The sequence below is a fragment of the Apium graveolens genome, chromosome 11, assembly GCF_009905375.1.
Source record: "Apium graveolens cultivar Ventura chromosome 11, ASM990537v1, whole genome shotgun sequence".
NCBI lineage: Eukaryota > Viridiplantae > Streptophyta > Magnoliopsida > Apiales > Apiaceae > Apium > Apium graveolens.
This window is the reverse complement of record NC_133657.1, coordinates 60,488,485-60,505,401: the sequence shown is the minus strand read 5'-3', so window position 1 is coordinate 60,505,401 and position 16,917 is coordinate 60,488,485. Positions and strand designations below refer to the sequence as shown.

At 34.2% G+C, this 16,917-nt stretch overlaps 1 protein-coding gene across 1 annotated transcript; it reads left to right on the top strand.

Moving 5' to 3' along the window:
• The first annotated feature begins 8,216 nt into the window (after nt 1–8,216).
• Nucleotides 8,217–16,550, top strand: LOC141697285 (ATP-dependent Clp protease proteolytic subunit-related protein 3, chloroplastic). The gene is made up of 10 exons (XM_074501579.1): nt 8,217–8,611; nt 11,144–11,245; nt 11,550–11,672; nt 12,642–12,701; nt 13,544–13,640; nt 13,743–13,816; nt 14,689–14,742; nt 14,880–14,963; nt 15,044–15,164; nt 16,185–16,550. The coding sequence occupies exons 1-9, from the start codon at nt 8,324–8,326 to the stop codon at nt 15,137–15,139; spliced, it is 978 nt and encodes a 325-aa protein (XP_074357680.1). The 5' UTR covers nt 8,217–8,323; the 3' UTR covers nt 15,140–15,164; nt 16,185–16,550.
• Nucleotides 16,551–16,917: the final 367 nt, after the last annotated feature.

The window sequence follows — 16,917 nt, the reverse complement described above, 5'->3', positions numbered from 1 at the left end:
TAAATATTTCCAGAGATTATTTTCAAACTTTATCAAAACTATTTTTGGAAAGTTAGAGCGGATCCCAAAACTCGTTTTCAAATTTAAGATCTTCCTTTCGAAGGGGATTTAAATATTCGCTCAAAATTCTGAGGGATCCGGCTCCGTGATGTATTTTTATATTCGCAACAAGGTTGCTGTTTTGATAAAAGAGTTTTTGATTACTTACCCAGCACTCAGGAAGTAAAATTCTTGAAATAAGTTAATCCATTAACAGGCATCACCTGGGAAATATCGGTGAGTTTTCCTTTCCAACTAGATATGACTTCTTGTTGGATCCGTATCGTCAAGTTTCTACTTGGGGAAAGAGGGGACGGGCTTTATGTTTCAGAGTCATGGATTTTATCTGAACTAGGAGTGACGTAAGTGGTCGAGTGGCGCCGGCCCAGCCTTATTATATTGGACCAAATGGCCCGGAAGTTCCGCTAAGACGGTTCATTCTTTAGGAGTCCAGTGTTCGGTTGACAAGTAAATCCGAATGTTCTCCTCTACATGCAGAAAATGGCGGGGTTGCACTACGACTGATCATCGTGAGTGGTTTTCGTGGCGCGACAAACTCCCGTAATGAGTTCATCATCCAGTTTGGATATTCCTGCAACACTACCCAGAGCAATTTGATAGAAAGGCTACGGCTGGGCGATTGTTGAGTGTTGGCAGGGTCGAGTTTTCAAAATGATGTTTTCATCAAATGAAGTATCTCGTAACTTCATTTCATTTTGATGATATTTCAAAGATTGATTGTATGCAAGTTTTGTCTTGTAGCTTCATTTATGGGATAAACTATTTATACCTTAAACGGTGGTAGTTCAAGTAGTAGTCGGAAAAGATATAAGTATATTGGAGTATCTTGTAACTTCATCTTTTCAACTTATATCTAGTTAATGATTATCTTATGCATGACAAAGATTTTCAGAAAAACGTTGAGACAAGGTTAGATATATGAGATCACCTTGCAACGATATTTTTATACAGTTCTAAACTGGAACTCTATGTATATTATGCATGGAAGAGGATTTCCAAGATTTTGAAAAGTATATATACATATATACTGAATATTTTGCGACTTGGTCGCGTTAAGATATCAAACTTGGTTCATTTCTTCTTGACCAAGACTTTCATGAGTACAATGAGAATGTTCATATATTGTTAATTATTATACATATTATTTCGGTGGGCTTGTTGCTCACCCTTGCTTTCTTCTTTCATCACATAACAACAGATAGACAAGATGAACAGGACCAAGCTCCCAATTCGCAAGCGGATAGGAAATATTCCGCAGTTTCCTGTAGGCGTTGATGCCGCTGTAGCTGAGGTAGGATCTACCAATAGGCTAGGTTTTCAACTGTTGATGTACCAAACTTATATATATTTATGAAATGTAATAATGGCAAAGAATATGTAAATTTATTCAGAAACCCTTTTGAGGTGTAATGACTTATAATTGTGGAATAAAATGACTTATGTTATTTTTGAGTATTCATCTCTGAGACTATAACTTGTGGTGTGCATGTGTATATTGTGGGGTCACAGTACGCAGTAGTTGGTTATTTATTAAGATTAAGTGTTATTAAGGGAAATGGAACTCGTGACAACCCGGATCCCCAACCCCGGATTTTGGGGTGTTACAGAAATGGTATCAGAGCTAAGCGTTATAAACCTCAGAGATGATGCATCGTTAAAATGATAAGTTCACTAAGATAATAAGAACTCTTGCCAAGTTCATAGTCGGACTACCTAACGTAGTACTGACAATTAAAACCCTTATGGGAACCTTTATAAATATTGTGATAGTAACATAGTTCATTATCGTATAGGGCAGTGGGGCACCGAACCCTGAGGTTCAGGAGCATCAGCATGAGGATGTTTTACTACATGTTAGAGATCAGATTGTGAATCCAATAGAGTACCCTAACGAGGGACCGGATGGGATTCATATTGAGAATGTTGCGGTTGAGGATGTTATCCCAGATTGGATTGTTGCTGAGGAGGATCTCGTGGAGGATTCTGAGAAGACTGAAGAGATGATCGTTGATGAATTGAGGATCGTAGTCAGGGCAACTACAAGAGCTAGGATGGTCGCAAGGGCGGCACGAGAGGATGGAGAGTTACCAAGGGCACAACGAATAGTGAGGGCAGATGGAGTGGGGCCTTCTATGGAACCAGTTATACCAGTATCTGAACCTCTCCAGGAGGTTCCTGTAGACATCCATGAGGTTCCACCAATTCATGTTCCCTCCCCTATACAGAGCCCAGCACCTACTGAGGAAATGCCACATTTATCTCCTGCACCATTGTCACCTGATACCGTGCTTGGTTATCCATTTGGATCTCCTGGGTCTGCACCTCCTGCACCCCATGGAATGCTAGATGCTACCATTCAGGCTTCTCTTATCGCTGATTATCATATGACTTTAGGTGGCCTGTCTGAGGCCCATAATGTTAGGAGTGATCTGTTGGATCGACTTACTGCACCAGGGATTGAGGGCGGGGTACTTCCGAAAGGATTAGCTTATAGCATGGACAGGATTGAGGCTACCACTCGAATTACAGCTAGAGGCCATCTTGAGGGTCAGATTGATCCAGCTCTACTTGCGACTATCTTAGACCTCATCACCTCTTTAATGGAGCAGGTTATGGATGTCGTGCCTGCCCGTATTTCTTGATCCATAGTAGTGTGCAGAGCTAGAGCGATCAGACAAGAATTTTCATGCAACACCACTTTTGGAGGATTAGCTTAAGTTATGAATGATTAGTTTTTAATGACTAGATGATTATCTGTGGTAGTAATTTTGGGATAGAAGCGATCAGATCAAATGATGTAATTCTCTTTCATGTGTTTAGTTGTTGTACCCTCGAACAAATGGTTATGTATATATTCGCTCCTTTCAGTTCAGATCAGTTTTCTTGTGATAAGTTCATATTGTTAATTGCACTCTTAACACTTAAAGAATGTCATGAAGTTTATAGAACTTGAGAATTCATAATTTACGATCATGTAAGAACTGTACGAGGGAAAGACTTAAGCAAAGTAAGTAAGACAAATATAAATAGATTCAAAAAATTAAATATAATAACATTAAATCACAGATTACAGGACCTAAACGACATCAAACGCCTTACAGATCCGTCGTTGATATCTTTATCTATCAGTTTCGTCCAAATGCTCGATTCCATATGAAATCGTGTATTCGTTAGCCAAAATCGGACACCAGACACAGATTTCAACAAATCTGCTGCATCCGATTCAGAATCGTATCAAATACGATTCATATAATAAGAACAAACACAAAACATGTATATATTAATATATATATATATAGATTATATAATCATCATATGATTGTACAACTCTCATGAATATCATATATCAAAATATATACCTACATACGCATATAGAAACATAACATGTAAAACATACAAAATCGCATACATAACAGTCATGGAATATTGTATACATGTTATCATCATAAAACCGGTAAACACATAAACGAATTAAACACTTTTCGCAAGTAGCTTTGATGCCATTGTTGAGTTTCGAGCACATAAATACAACGGAAACAATAATTAAAATGTGAAAAGTCAGAGTTTTCAAAACCCACCACAGGATCCATGAGAAAAATAGATATTTAATTCGTAGATCAGATTGTTTACCTTAAGAAGATTTACGATTGCGGTTGTCAAAAGGAGATCCTAGCTTTAACCGAACACCATGTATCCCGCCTTAACGATCTACGCGTAGAGGTACCCACACGAAAACTGGTACAGAGGAGGCGTGTACTAGCACCAAGAACAGACCTGTTTTCCCCTCTCACACTCTCTCACCTTTAGCTGCTAGGGTTTTATATTTTTATCTAATAAAAATGTAACCCTAATTTTAGCATTAAGGATGTTTATATAGAGAGACCAAAAACAGTCCTAACCCTAATCCAAGTTAGAGTTTATTAAAATCTGAAATTCTATTTATTTAATAATTAAGTTTAACTCAATTACTAAATAACAACTGAATTTCAGATTTAATAATATACAAATTCGAAATTCATTTATCCCATTAATTAAGTCCAACTTAATTAATAATAAATAATTCAACATTTTTTTTAATTCAAATCCGAATTTGAATTAAATATTCCTCCATACTTTCTTTGTGCGACCCTATAGGTTATTATTACGTTGGAAATAATTTAAATATCTCATATTTAAATTATAACAATGAGTGACATCTAGTAATACAACATTGATACCCAAGTAATAATAATTAAATCGGTGATCGATTAAACTTTCCGTGAATAATGTACAATGTAATATAATCCCTTTAACCAAATATTATAGATTAAACTAGAGGCATGTAATGTGTCATCCTCATCAATGTTTAATCCAGGTTTTCTTGATCAATGAGTAGACTATCATATCAAATCAACATTTGAGTGTGGCCACGCATTTCATAGTCTAGCTCACACAAAAGGCCAATAATATTACTCCTAAAATAGGAGGGTTATATCCCATCTAGATCATTCATATTTCTCATGCGATTCATAATATACCCAATATCCCCTTTTATCATTACCCGATCAATGATAACTTTTAATGGAATCAATGTATATTAATTCTCGTATAGAAATATAATGACTTCAGGCTTAAGAACCATTACATCATTATCACTGTGAGACGTATTTATGACACAACAAACATGTAAAATCTCACATTGGGTCTGTCCAGCACCATGTACATATACATCTGCCTATGTTTTTAACTTTAGTATCATTATACCTATGATCATTGAGATGTGATCATCAGTCAACAAACACACCAGTCTTAATGCATTATTATTGTCCCTTAATAATAATATTCGACTAGGGACCTTTAGGAATATTGATAATATTCTCATAATCCCATTTCTAAGTCATGTACTTAGAGATATAAAATTGCATATCATATTTCAAGGACATTTATTAATCTAACATTTATATCGCAGTAAATTAAGGATTAATAAATTATAAAGGGAATAATCGATAGAAGATAAACATTAATAATCCTAATGTCTTAAACTAAAACATCATAGTGTTGTCTCTATGGCACAAACACTAACACAATTATCCTTGAGAGCTTCTAGGTTATGCGAATGATATAACAATGTTCGCAGTGCTTATAGCATGAACCTAATCTGTACTTTATATAGCACAACTACATAATCAAATAAAGAATCCTATTCTATTACAATAAGGAAACCTATCCATGTATGATTGCTTCTGAGATAAAGTCCATCATCGCCTTGAATTCCTGCTTTCCTTTTCCATATTGAATATTTACTGAAGTGACAAATCCTGATGACATCATATGTTGATCATCAAGTACTGACATAAGTACTGATGACGTCACTCTTCAGTAAATATTGATATAAGTCCTGATATGAACTTCTGATAGTTTCTGCTGATATCATCAATTATATCTAACAAGCTACCTCGGGCTTTAAGTCACAATGCACAACTCCTTGTAGATGACCGAAAGCAACCACACTCAAAATCTGAAAAATGATTAACTTTATATCATCTTTTGTGTACTTTCCACCTCTTCTTGAATAAAATGGAATGTCATTACATAAAAGGAAAGTAGTAAATATCAAAAAAAGTTTTTTTAGCCCGCAAGGGTTGGCTCAGTTGGTTAAAGAGGGGATACCTATCCTCTTGGTCACAGGTTCGAATCCCACGGGAGGAAAATTTATGATTATGCCTCATGAACCAGAGTTTGTCGCTTAAATGCAGTTTACCTTGGTTCACGTGGTTTGCAGGCTATTACATGAGCTCGTGGGGTTTACCCAGTGCGCACCCAAAGGGTAGCGACTGCAGGTTCCCTACGATAAAAAAAAGAAATTTTTTTAGTGTACCGCGACGATATCTTGTCAAGCAGTTCTCCACCTTTACACAATATGTAGGGAAAAGGTTATACCGTTGATAAGAACTAAACTTGGGGAAACCCACAATCACAACATGATCCTAAAAAAACTACACTAAAGTTTTCAATAGTTAACTTACCTGATTAACGACAGCCAATAATTAGTTTGAAGTGTGAACCTCACTGGAGTCACAAAAACTAGGAAATAATGTATCAGCAACTAGTATCGTATAATAATGCAATGTATCAACAAAGAAAAATGAACGCACAAACAAATCATTATCTAATTTTACCAAACATAATATGTAAAGGCTTATATTCACAAAAATAGTATGCAATAACTATCATAATAGGGAAATTAATATGTGAGTATGTATATATGTCTTGGTCATATCTCAATTATAATAAAATCAACGAATTACTAAAAATATAAATCAAACATCTTGTATGCATTCGTCCGAAATTATATGCATAAACCTTATTTTCTGTAAAAAAAAACATAGCTAAACACTATTAATTCAAATATTTAAAGTTGTGCATAAAATAAAAATAGATGTTAACTAAAAGAGAGATATAAGAGTGATACAAGAAAACATAACGGTATACAACTGAAATATTAAAAACCATCTTCATACAACCTGTTAAAAAATCAAACATCGAAAAATTAGGAAAAAATGAAGTATATACATATGTGTGTATAATAGTTTGAGACGAATTATATGGTAATGATTCTTGAAGACGATCAACACGGTAAAAGTAGAAATAAAGAGCAACATCAACCTCATCTGTATTAAAACTTTATCAACAAGTTTAGGACTTGCGGATGAATTGACCATCATCTCATCTATAAATCCGTAAAAACAAACACACAAACATCACATCAAAATACATCTGTATTCTACATAAACACATATATAACCAATACGACAAAAAATCAATATCCATATGTAATCGATGGATCATACAAAAAATAGTATAAAAACACGCTTAAAAATTAGAATAGGCGGAATAGATACATATTCTTGATGAGAAAGTATTGTGATTTTTTTTCTCATTTCTTCTGTAGAGAATCAACATATAATTGTAAATCAAATAAAGTAAAATAATTATACATGGCTAAAAGTTAATCTTAAAGGTAAATCATTTAGTTTCCTTTGTAGTATTTAACGTCAAACCAAAATCAAACCAAAATCTACATATTTTTAAACTAGTTGAACCAGAACCGCAAAACACATTTCATTTTCAGTTTGAATCGATTTAAAATCAGATCAATTTATACGATTTAATTCAAACCGTGATCACGTCGAAAAAGGCACAAACAACTTATTTAATACCATGTACAAATTGTACATGTACATGTCCCCATAAGTCACCTATACCTGTCATTTTTTGTATCCTATTTCGTGGACGTAGATTACTCTCGGTAAAAGACTAAGTGCCTGTTTGGCAATGTAATCATTCTGCTTAATTGATCTCAAATCCCATTTCCAATTTCTTCCAACTGTTTGGCAAGTTTAAGGTAATGCTCATATTTTCACTTATATGCTGATAAATAGAAAGTACGTTTAGTGGTATATTCCAGTTTTCACATTTCATTTTTACATTTCGGTCTACATTTTTTTGTTGTTGAATATCAACTAATTTAATATGTTGATTCTTTTGTTATTATCATATTCTCACAAGCTTGTAATTATTATAATTATAATATTAGAGAAGTGCCTAAGTTATTACTCCATTTTTCGCTGTCCCATTTTATCTTTTTATAGTTAAATTAATCAAAATTTGACCTAAATTTATTAATATATTATAAGAACCAAATAAAAAAAATAATATTATTATAAAGTATGTTTAATCTATTTAAAAAAATGTGAAAATAGAAAAGGTACGGATGTAGCATTAACCAGATGTGTAATGTATAGTTGAGTCCGCAAATATTATATTTTTTACTTTACTTTTTATTTTTAGTAATTTTTTTAATATTTTTGTTGAATTTTGTATTTATATATTAAATTTTGAATTTTGTATTTATATATTAAAATTTTGAATTTCTTGTTAAAAAAATAAAATTTATAAGTTACGATTTACCAAACACATTATCAACTTATAAATAAAATTATCCAAACGTCTAAATAACTTATAAGTTAAAATTTTCATATCATTTTATATAATATTTTTTAATTTATAAGTCATAAATAACTTTTTGTATATGAACACCGAACGGGCCTAAATAATAAGAAAAGAATCATCAACAAGACACTATAGTCCACGACGAGTGACTTGTAAAATTAACTTGACCACTAGACTTGCCAAACAGTCCCTTAAATCGAGTAGCGTGTTAATTCATTTCTTGTAACTTGAACCCACCCACACACTAATCCAAACAGTGTGTGAAACCCCAATGGCCACAGCTTTACGAATCCCAATGGCATCTTCACTCTCGTGCTGTTCCTCATCTTCTCGGCAATCTATCAAACGCTATCATTTGAAGCCTTGCGCTGCGCTCAATTCTCGTAACAGTGCGAAGATACCAATGCCTCCCATAAACCCTAACGACCCGTTCTTGTCCAAGCTAGCTTCCGTCGCTGCCAATTCGCCGGAGAAGCTGCTCAATCGACCCCTCAACTCCGATACGCCGCCGTATTTGGATATATTCGAATCGCCTACTCTCATGGCTACTCCTGCACAAGTATGATTACACACACTTATATGTAGTTTTATGCACATGTCACTGATTGATTGCTGTGGCTGTTCTTCATAAGACTGAAATCAAATACTTAATTGTATGTGTGTGTGTGTGGGGGGGGGGGGAGAGGATAGAAAGATAATCGTTATCGAGTTTGAGAAATACACCTGATGCAGGCTCGAGAGAGAGTTTTATTTTATTCGTGTAGAAACTAATGAAATATGTATGAAAGAGGTAGTTTCCTATCAAAGTCAGTTGAAAGCAGTTTATACGTTCTGGAATGTTATGGTTGCTAAATTGTGGCCTGCTCAGTTAAATAAGTAGTTTGATACAATTTGTTAGATGTTGTAATATATAGCGCTTCTGTCTACTCTGCTGCCCGTAATTTTAAGTACATGCTGGGACAAGTTAGCATCACGGTTTCTTGGCTTAGCTATTATAACATTCTAGTTTCATTAGGATCTCCATATTTTATCTTATCTGTGTGTAAACGTACGAAAAATGAACTCAGATATGTAAAACAATTCTCTTATGCGTGATTAGGAAAACATAAAAGTTTTTGGTTGTCTACGGACCTTTGATGTTGAATTGCTGACTAGAGGAGACTGTTGCTTGTATTTCCAGTGACTGTTATTTCTTTTTTAACTTTTTTAATCTGTTGTCATATTCTGTGGGCTCTTTTTGTTAAAATGAATAATTTGAAAGGTGCATATTGTGAAATGATATGAAATATGATGTAACAATTTTTATGTGAGTATACGTTTCATAAATCTGCTACACCCTGCTTTCTAGACTAGTAGAGATAAGAATGTTAAATTATAGGGTTGTATTTACAGAAATATGAAATTAAAGCTGACTTGATATTTGTGTTGGAGTTTTTTGGTCACATGTGCAATTTCCACTGTGACATACTTCACAAGTTCATTGTTATGATGTATGTGTATCCACCAAATGCTTGCACATATACTTTCCCTTGCTTTGCAACCTTTCCCTATACTCCAAAACTGCCCTGCACCTTGGGGCACCTTCAAACCTCATCTATAATTTTGGTTTTATTTATGATTTTACTTTGTGTTTTTAATGTACAATAACCTCACTAGAGCTGGCGATTCGTTCGTTTCGTGTACTTTCGTGTCGTGTACTTTCGTGTTTCGTGTCATGAATGTCTAACCCAAACCCGAACCGTTAAGGATTCGTTTCGTGTTCGTGTACCTTCATTTCGTGTACGTTTCGTGTCGTGTTTCGTGTAATTTAAAATTAATAATAAATATAATTTATATATAAATATTAAAATTTTACTATTTGAGTATTAAAGCAATAAGTCATAAAAATTCAAGTGCAGTCAAGTCTTTTAAAATTTAAATCTAAATCTATTTTTTGTAAAAATTATATGTAAACTATTATTATAAGATATATGTATTCATAAGTTTATTTATATATTTATTTATTTCGTGTACTTTCGTTTCGTGTCGTGTACCTAAGGGTAAAACCAAAACCGACACTAAATTCATCCGTGTACTTTCGTGTTCGTGTACTTTCGTGTCCGTGTACCAAAAATGTCAATCCAAACCCGTTATTTTCGTTTCGTTTTCGTGTCGTGTTATCGTGTCGTGTATGAAATTGCCTGTTCTAAACCTCACCAACAGACTCCGTTTGGCATATGTGCCCCTTTGAAGTAGGGCCTGGTAAAGGGTGAGATGTACACAGATTTTGCATGTACTACAATTAGAGATGATGCTATGGAAATTACATGTGAGATTTCATTTGGGAAGATGCTGAATAGTTATGAGTCTCTTTTCAGAAAAAAGCATGAAGAATCTTAAATTTTTTAAGAAACTTGAAAGAGACATCAAAAGGAGAAAGAATGTGTACATTGCAGCATAGAAATTTGTATGGGCAATAAGTGCACTTGGTAATATAGCGCAGAGTAACATGTAAAGACTGTACTATAGGATTTAGGTACTTAAGTACCAGCAATTGTGCACTCCAAGTTTTAACTACAGAGACCCGCCTTCTCCTGGTTTTTCGTAATAAAGACTGTTGTCATAGTAATAAACTCTGTTGTCGTAGTTGACTGCTCTTTGGCCTTCCCAATCCTACCCTATTTTCATCTTACGTGTTCGGCGACCTTCCTCCCCTTCACCTTTTAATCAATATGATTTCTATCTTCTTTGACTGTGATGGTATCTGTGGACGTGGCCCACGTGGAGAAACCTGACCGAAGTTCTCTTTATTTTGCCAAGAATTATTTAGTATTTTGTCCGACATGATACAACCATATGTCAACTGCTGCACTTGGTCACAGCTCCTGCTTATGTGCTTTATATATTCCCCAGCATTTGTGCCCATACTCATATATAGTCTGATGTTTATCTTTTAATTTTGGTCGATTCTTTTATTCTTTTAACCATACAAGTTTAATGCATTTCTGTCTGTATCTGTGGTAATTTGTGTGTTGAATGGGTCAATATATTAGCATGTCTCCTATATTATGTGTTGTATTAAGTAGTAACAAACTTGCTTGTCTTGAATTAGGTTGAGAGATCTGTCTCATACAATGAGCACAGGCCAAGGAGGCCTCCACCTGATTTGCCTTCGTTGCTTCTTCATGGAAGGATAGTTTACATTGGCATGCCAGTAAGTTCTATTTAAGTTATAATATGAAAAATGAAACACTACTCTGAAAATGCTGGGTTAATAAAATTTGAGAATGGTTCCTGAGTTTTGTGTTTTTAGTTTATGCATCACATTTCACAGATTCGAGATGATCCTAATTGATGTGTTGTGTTGAGTGTGGACTGATGCAATATCCTAGTCACTTTTTATATTGTTTATTAAGCTAAAAAAACCATTGGATAAATCTTGATGTGATCTAATTTAGAGGGAATTTTAAGTACTTCTGTTTTGGTCGCTGAATTCACAACTAAGTGTTTTTTAATAGTTGGTGCCAGCAGTAACAGAGCTTGTGGTTGCTGAACTGATGTATCTTCAATGGATGGATCCGAAAGATCCTATTTATCTTTATATAAATTCTACGGGAACTACTCGAGATGATGGTGAAACAGTAAGGCTTCTGAATGTAGCTGTTTGTGTGTGTGTGTGTGTGTATATATTATTCCATTATGCATGTTTAATAAATGTACAGATTATGCATTTATAACTAAACTTTCTTCAGCTTGTAGCGTAAAAAGTTTTACTTGTCTGGGTATCTGCTCACTTCCTGGTAAACCTAGTTTCAATAATAAACTGCAATTACTGAAAGACTAGAAAGTTTGGGCTGTGGATGATCTTCTAAGATTCCACAGAATGCCCAGCAGCACAACTAGGGATCTTAGTCTTTGAGGTTTGACAGTACCATTTGATCACATTTTTTTGAGGAAAATTGACTCTACGAGATCTTGATGGTTATAAAAATATCTTGATAAGTTTTCTAATTTGAGTTAGAAGCTCCCCGTTCTTGATGTACCAAATTTGTTAATATTATGTGACATGTGAATGCTTCTATTTTATAGATAGGTTCACCGACTATATCAAATGTATGTGTGGGAGTTAATTGTAGGTGTGGAAGTGGAACTGTTAATTAATAGGTTTATTTATAGGGCCACATTGCAGTTACAGTCGGAACCAGAGTTCTCTATTATACTACATGCTAAGTGAATATCGTAAGTAGTTTGGGATAGAGGTAGCATATATTTTCATCAGATCAAATAATTTGTTTGGGATAAAGGGATTATATGCTCTCTGTATATCATTAAACTTTCACCGAATTAGTTGTTTTCAATCACTCTGGCCTATTTATTTTTTTATCAATCTGGACTGCATATTGGTGGACCCCATATCTTAGTAAGTTCTTCTGTCTATCTCAAGACTTGCATTTGACAAATGGCCTGTTTCTGATGACAGTTTCTTTAAATGCTAACACAATGCTCAGATTTGACTATCTCTATAGTGTCCCTTCTATTGGTAGACCTGTATATCAGTAGTAATAAACTTGATAAGTATGTATAATTACTTAGAATTGTTTATCATTCAGGTGGGAATGGAGACTGAGGGTTTTGCAATTTATGATGCCATGATGCAGTTAAAGAACGAGGTAGAGTTTCTGACGCCGATACTGCTTTGTTGGAGTTGAATTGACCAGATTTTGTATCTCAAGTTTGATTAACTCTCTGCTTCCTTGTGCTATTTTTCCCTGTTTCTTTTATAGCATGTTAACGTTCTTGTTTGGTATGGCCAGATTGTTATCAAGTTTATTATTAAAAAAAAATTAAAAATTCTATTAAAAGAGGATATATTGTTACCATCGTTGAATTATCTCACATCTTTCAGTTTGGGTGTGGAAGTGGTTACTTTTTTTGTGTGTAATAATGCCAAGTTTCACCTCCTTAGTCCCTAGTCCTTAATTTATGCTCTATTACTTTTATTTTGCCTTCTCTTCTCCACAAGGGTTATCTGGTGGAATATGTTCTATTCACTGGTTATATAGAGTTGCTTAGAATATTTATCTCATAGTGTCCATTGAAACTGATATTATTTGATAATGGAACAAAAGGTCTTAAAAACTTGTTTGTACTCAATTTTGACTGTATTTTGTGTTGCAAATCACATTATTAAAGAGTTGCATTATTAGTATCGATAAGACGCCTCAACTTGGCACAAAAGTGACCCTCAGTATTTTTTTTTTTTGTGTTTAAACTATTTCATGTAGGTTGTATTGTTTCGTGTTCTATCTAGTTACTGTAATGGACCTTTACTTTTTAGAGTACATAAAACCTCGTCTAGTGATACTGCTTCACCCTTTTGGAATTCATACTACCACAAGTTTTTACCCCTACATCTTTCTCTACTTTCTGAAGAACGATTTTCAATTGTTTTTGCCTTAAGGAGACTTACTGTTAGCTGAAGTGCTTATTCCTGCCTATGGCCCGTTTGCAGATACATACAGTTGCAGTTGGAGCTGCTATAGGCCAGGCATGCCTCTTACTTGCGGCAGGATCTAAGGGTAAAAGATTTATGATGCCACATGCCAAAGGTATTAATTGGCTCCTGATTAGATTGCAATTTTGTACTTTCTGCACTATTTTCTATCTGTTACAAATACAAATAGTTCGAGGACTCACGTGGTAATGTTCAGCCATGATACAGCAGCCTCGTGTCCCATCATCTGGGTTGATGCCAGCAAGTGATGTGCTTATTCGTGCAAAGGAGGTCAGTCTTAATTAAAATTGTAGCTTTGGCCTTTCAGTATATATAACTTAACTGCAAAGTTACCTGTTACTCTATTTGGTCAGGTCTTACAATTAAGGTTTAACTATTTACTTCCAGGGTTTGTGGTTTACCTTCATATGATATGATTGTTCAGTTCTAGTGCAGTTTCATTTATCATGTTGATTGGTAGTTTTTGGAAGAAAAAATATTTTTGTGTTACAAACTATGTTACTTTAATATTTTAAATTTGTACAGAATCAACTGGTGGTATTTTTTGTATATAATGCTTCCTGTATGATTTAAAGCAACAAATTTCAAGGCCACACTGAAGTAGAGTTATGGTCACTGAACGTCAATTGCTTTTAGCATTTCTAACATTATTGTAAATGTTTCCTATCGTTTACCCTATGACTTGATGTGGAATGGAGTCATGCTTATTGATTGTTAGTTATTTTATAGTTATTTGTGAGAATAAAGTAGTTCTAATTAGTCTTGTTTAAAGATATTAGGATTACATAAGAATTTCTTTGATTATGCATTTTAGTGTATAAGCATTTAGTTATTATGAAATAGGAGTAGTTCCTCTTTTATAGGATCTTGTTCTCTGAGCATTAGGATATCTATATATACAAGTGTAATCATTATTATAGAGTTAATTTATGTGAAATATAAGTATTTTAAATTTATTAGTGAATTTGTTATGTGTTCTGCCGATTTTCTGCGTAGGTAGGTATTTTTTCCGTTAAACATCTTTTCCACATGTGCCTTGATTGAAGTATAAAACTGTGACAATCAGGGTTATATCTACATGTTTATGGACCTTGCAGGGCAGCTCTTCATTGATTCTTTGACTATGATGAATACTTTTGCAGGTTGTAATAAATAGAGATACCCTTGTAGAGCTCTTGGCCAAGCACACTGGGAACGTAAGTACCTCGTGTACATTCTTAGTTGTGATTACTGGTTAAAATAAATTGAATATATACAAAATTAAGATCCCTTCCATACTTAACCAAAAACTAGAAAATAAAATAATTGATTTATGTTAAATGTTCTCTACCAGTCAGTTGAAGCTGTAGCGAATGTGATGAGGCGACCATTTTATATGGATTCTACACGAGCTAAAGAATTTGGTGTCATTGATAAGGTGGTCCAATATATATGACGGTGTGCATAATTAATTTCTTCCATTCTGTTCTCTTCTAAATTCTGAATTCTTGTTTTTAGATACTTTGGCGTGGCCAGGAGAAGATAATGGCAGATGCAGCCTCACCAGAGGACTGGGACAAAAATGCTGGCATCAAAGTTCTGGATGCAGTTTAATCTGTTTACTAGAATGATATATAGTGTAAGTTATTTCATGGTAATCGTTTTGAACAGTTATATGTAGGTGTTTTCAACAAAATATGCAATGTACTCGCACAACCTTGTCCTGGACAAGGTTCGAACCATCGACATCCTATAAAGAAAGCGAGGGAGATACTGTTACACCAAGAGGTGTTGGGTAAAGACCACAATTGAACTAGCCAACTAACAAATTAATCAAACAAAAAATCTGTTCTGACTTCTGAGGTGCCCATATGGAACTTTTCATTATTTTAGAATTCTAGTCTTCTTCTGCACAGTGATGTGAGTAGTATAAATAAGTATGCAAAGTTGCAAGGGAGGGGCGTGGAGAGACAATAACTGGGATATTGAAAGCTTACTAGCAATATGGGAAAGTTAAGTTGGAACATAAACTGCAATTAGGGAGTTGATGCTTAGTGTTTTCTTTAAAACATATTGTTTTACTTGCCTTCATCTCTTTGTATACGCTGTTTTGGTGTGCAACCACAATTTTTGAATTACAAACGTATGGTTAGGCATTTGTGCTTTGAGCATTTGTTTATAGGTTTTATCACATTTTTAGAGTGATTAATTTGGTTATGTACACAATCAAAATAAGTTCCTTAAGTAAACAGAAAACTTTGGTAAGAACAAGTGCAAAATATTTTCCCCTAATTTATGAGAAAGCATTATACGTTTGTGGCGTTGAAGTAAATGGTACAGTCTGGACAATGCCAAAGCACTTACAATTTGACTATCTGAAAGGGTTCAGGGGAAAGACCGTGTATCACCTCGTGTTTGTACATCAATACTATTTTATTTGTCAACTATTTTTGTCATGTATGCCAACAACCAATTTATGTACACATTACTATTTCAGTGTGGGTGCATGTTTAGTAAACCCAAAATACTTTCTTTTCCCTTTTGTAATATTACAAACACAATTGTTAATGCCCATTTAGCTATTAGTATTGTCAAGGTAACAAATATTTGATGCTTGGTTTCCTGATTGAGCCAATTTGGCATGATAATGTCATTGCAGGATTCCTACTTAGGTTACTGATATGGTTGGATAATGTGATGAAATCTATGATATGGTTGGAAGGGAAAGATGTGGCGGTTTTAAACTCAGAAAGTCATTCATATTAGAGAGAAAGCTTATCATGCAAGGTTGCCACAGATTTTCAACTTGGACCAGTAAAAAGATAAAATTAATTTCGAAGATTTACACCTAAGAATGTCCTGGGGTTTAGTTGTTTGCCCAAGTATGTAGGGAAATCAATCCTTGTGGTACAGAGAAATCACAAAACTGGAGTAATTTTCCAGCATATGAATCATTTGTATATTTTTAATTTTGGAGTCCCTGATTTTTGAAAAGTTAATTCCAGCAATATTGCAGTTATGTCGATTGCTTGATTGCTTCATGAATATTGTTAATAAATGACCTTTAAACTTTGAATGCAGCCTAAACTGAAACTAGGTAGGAGTAAATCTTATCAGCTTAATAGTAATGTGTTTAATGCCTCAAGTTTGAAATTTCGAGGATGAGCTGATTTAGAAGTCTTAGATTTTTTTACAAGTAGTGATGATTTAGGCATGACGACGATGTTTACTTATCTGCGACCTAAAGATGGCATCCCATTAATCTTACATTACGAGTTTTCAAAATACGTTTCAATCCTACGTCGGCCAAGAAATTATTGGATTTTAAGTATCAGTTTGTATGAATAGGGAATACCAGCTTCAATCCAGCTATATATAACTAACAGAGTATA

Bases quoted from the DNA above. Each gene is read 5' to 3' on its own strand.
- LOC141697285 (XM_074501579.1), top strand. From the start codon at position 8,324: ATGGCCACAGCTTTACGAATCCCAATGGCATCTTCACTCTCGTGCTGT. The intron at 12,702-13,543 runs GTAGAGTTTCTG...GCCCGTTTGCAG, and splicing joins TGATGCAGTTAAAGAACGAG to ATACATACAGTTGCAGTTGG. The intron at 14,743-14,879 runs GTAAGTACCTCG...GTTCTCTACCAG, and splicing joins TGGCCAAGCACACTGGGAAC to TCAGTTGAAGCTGTAGCGAA.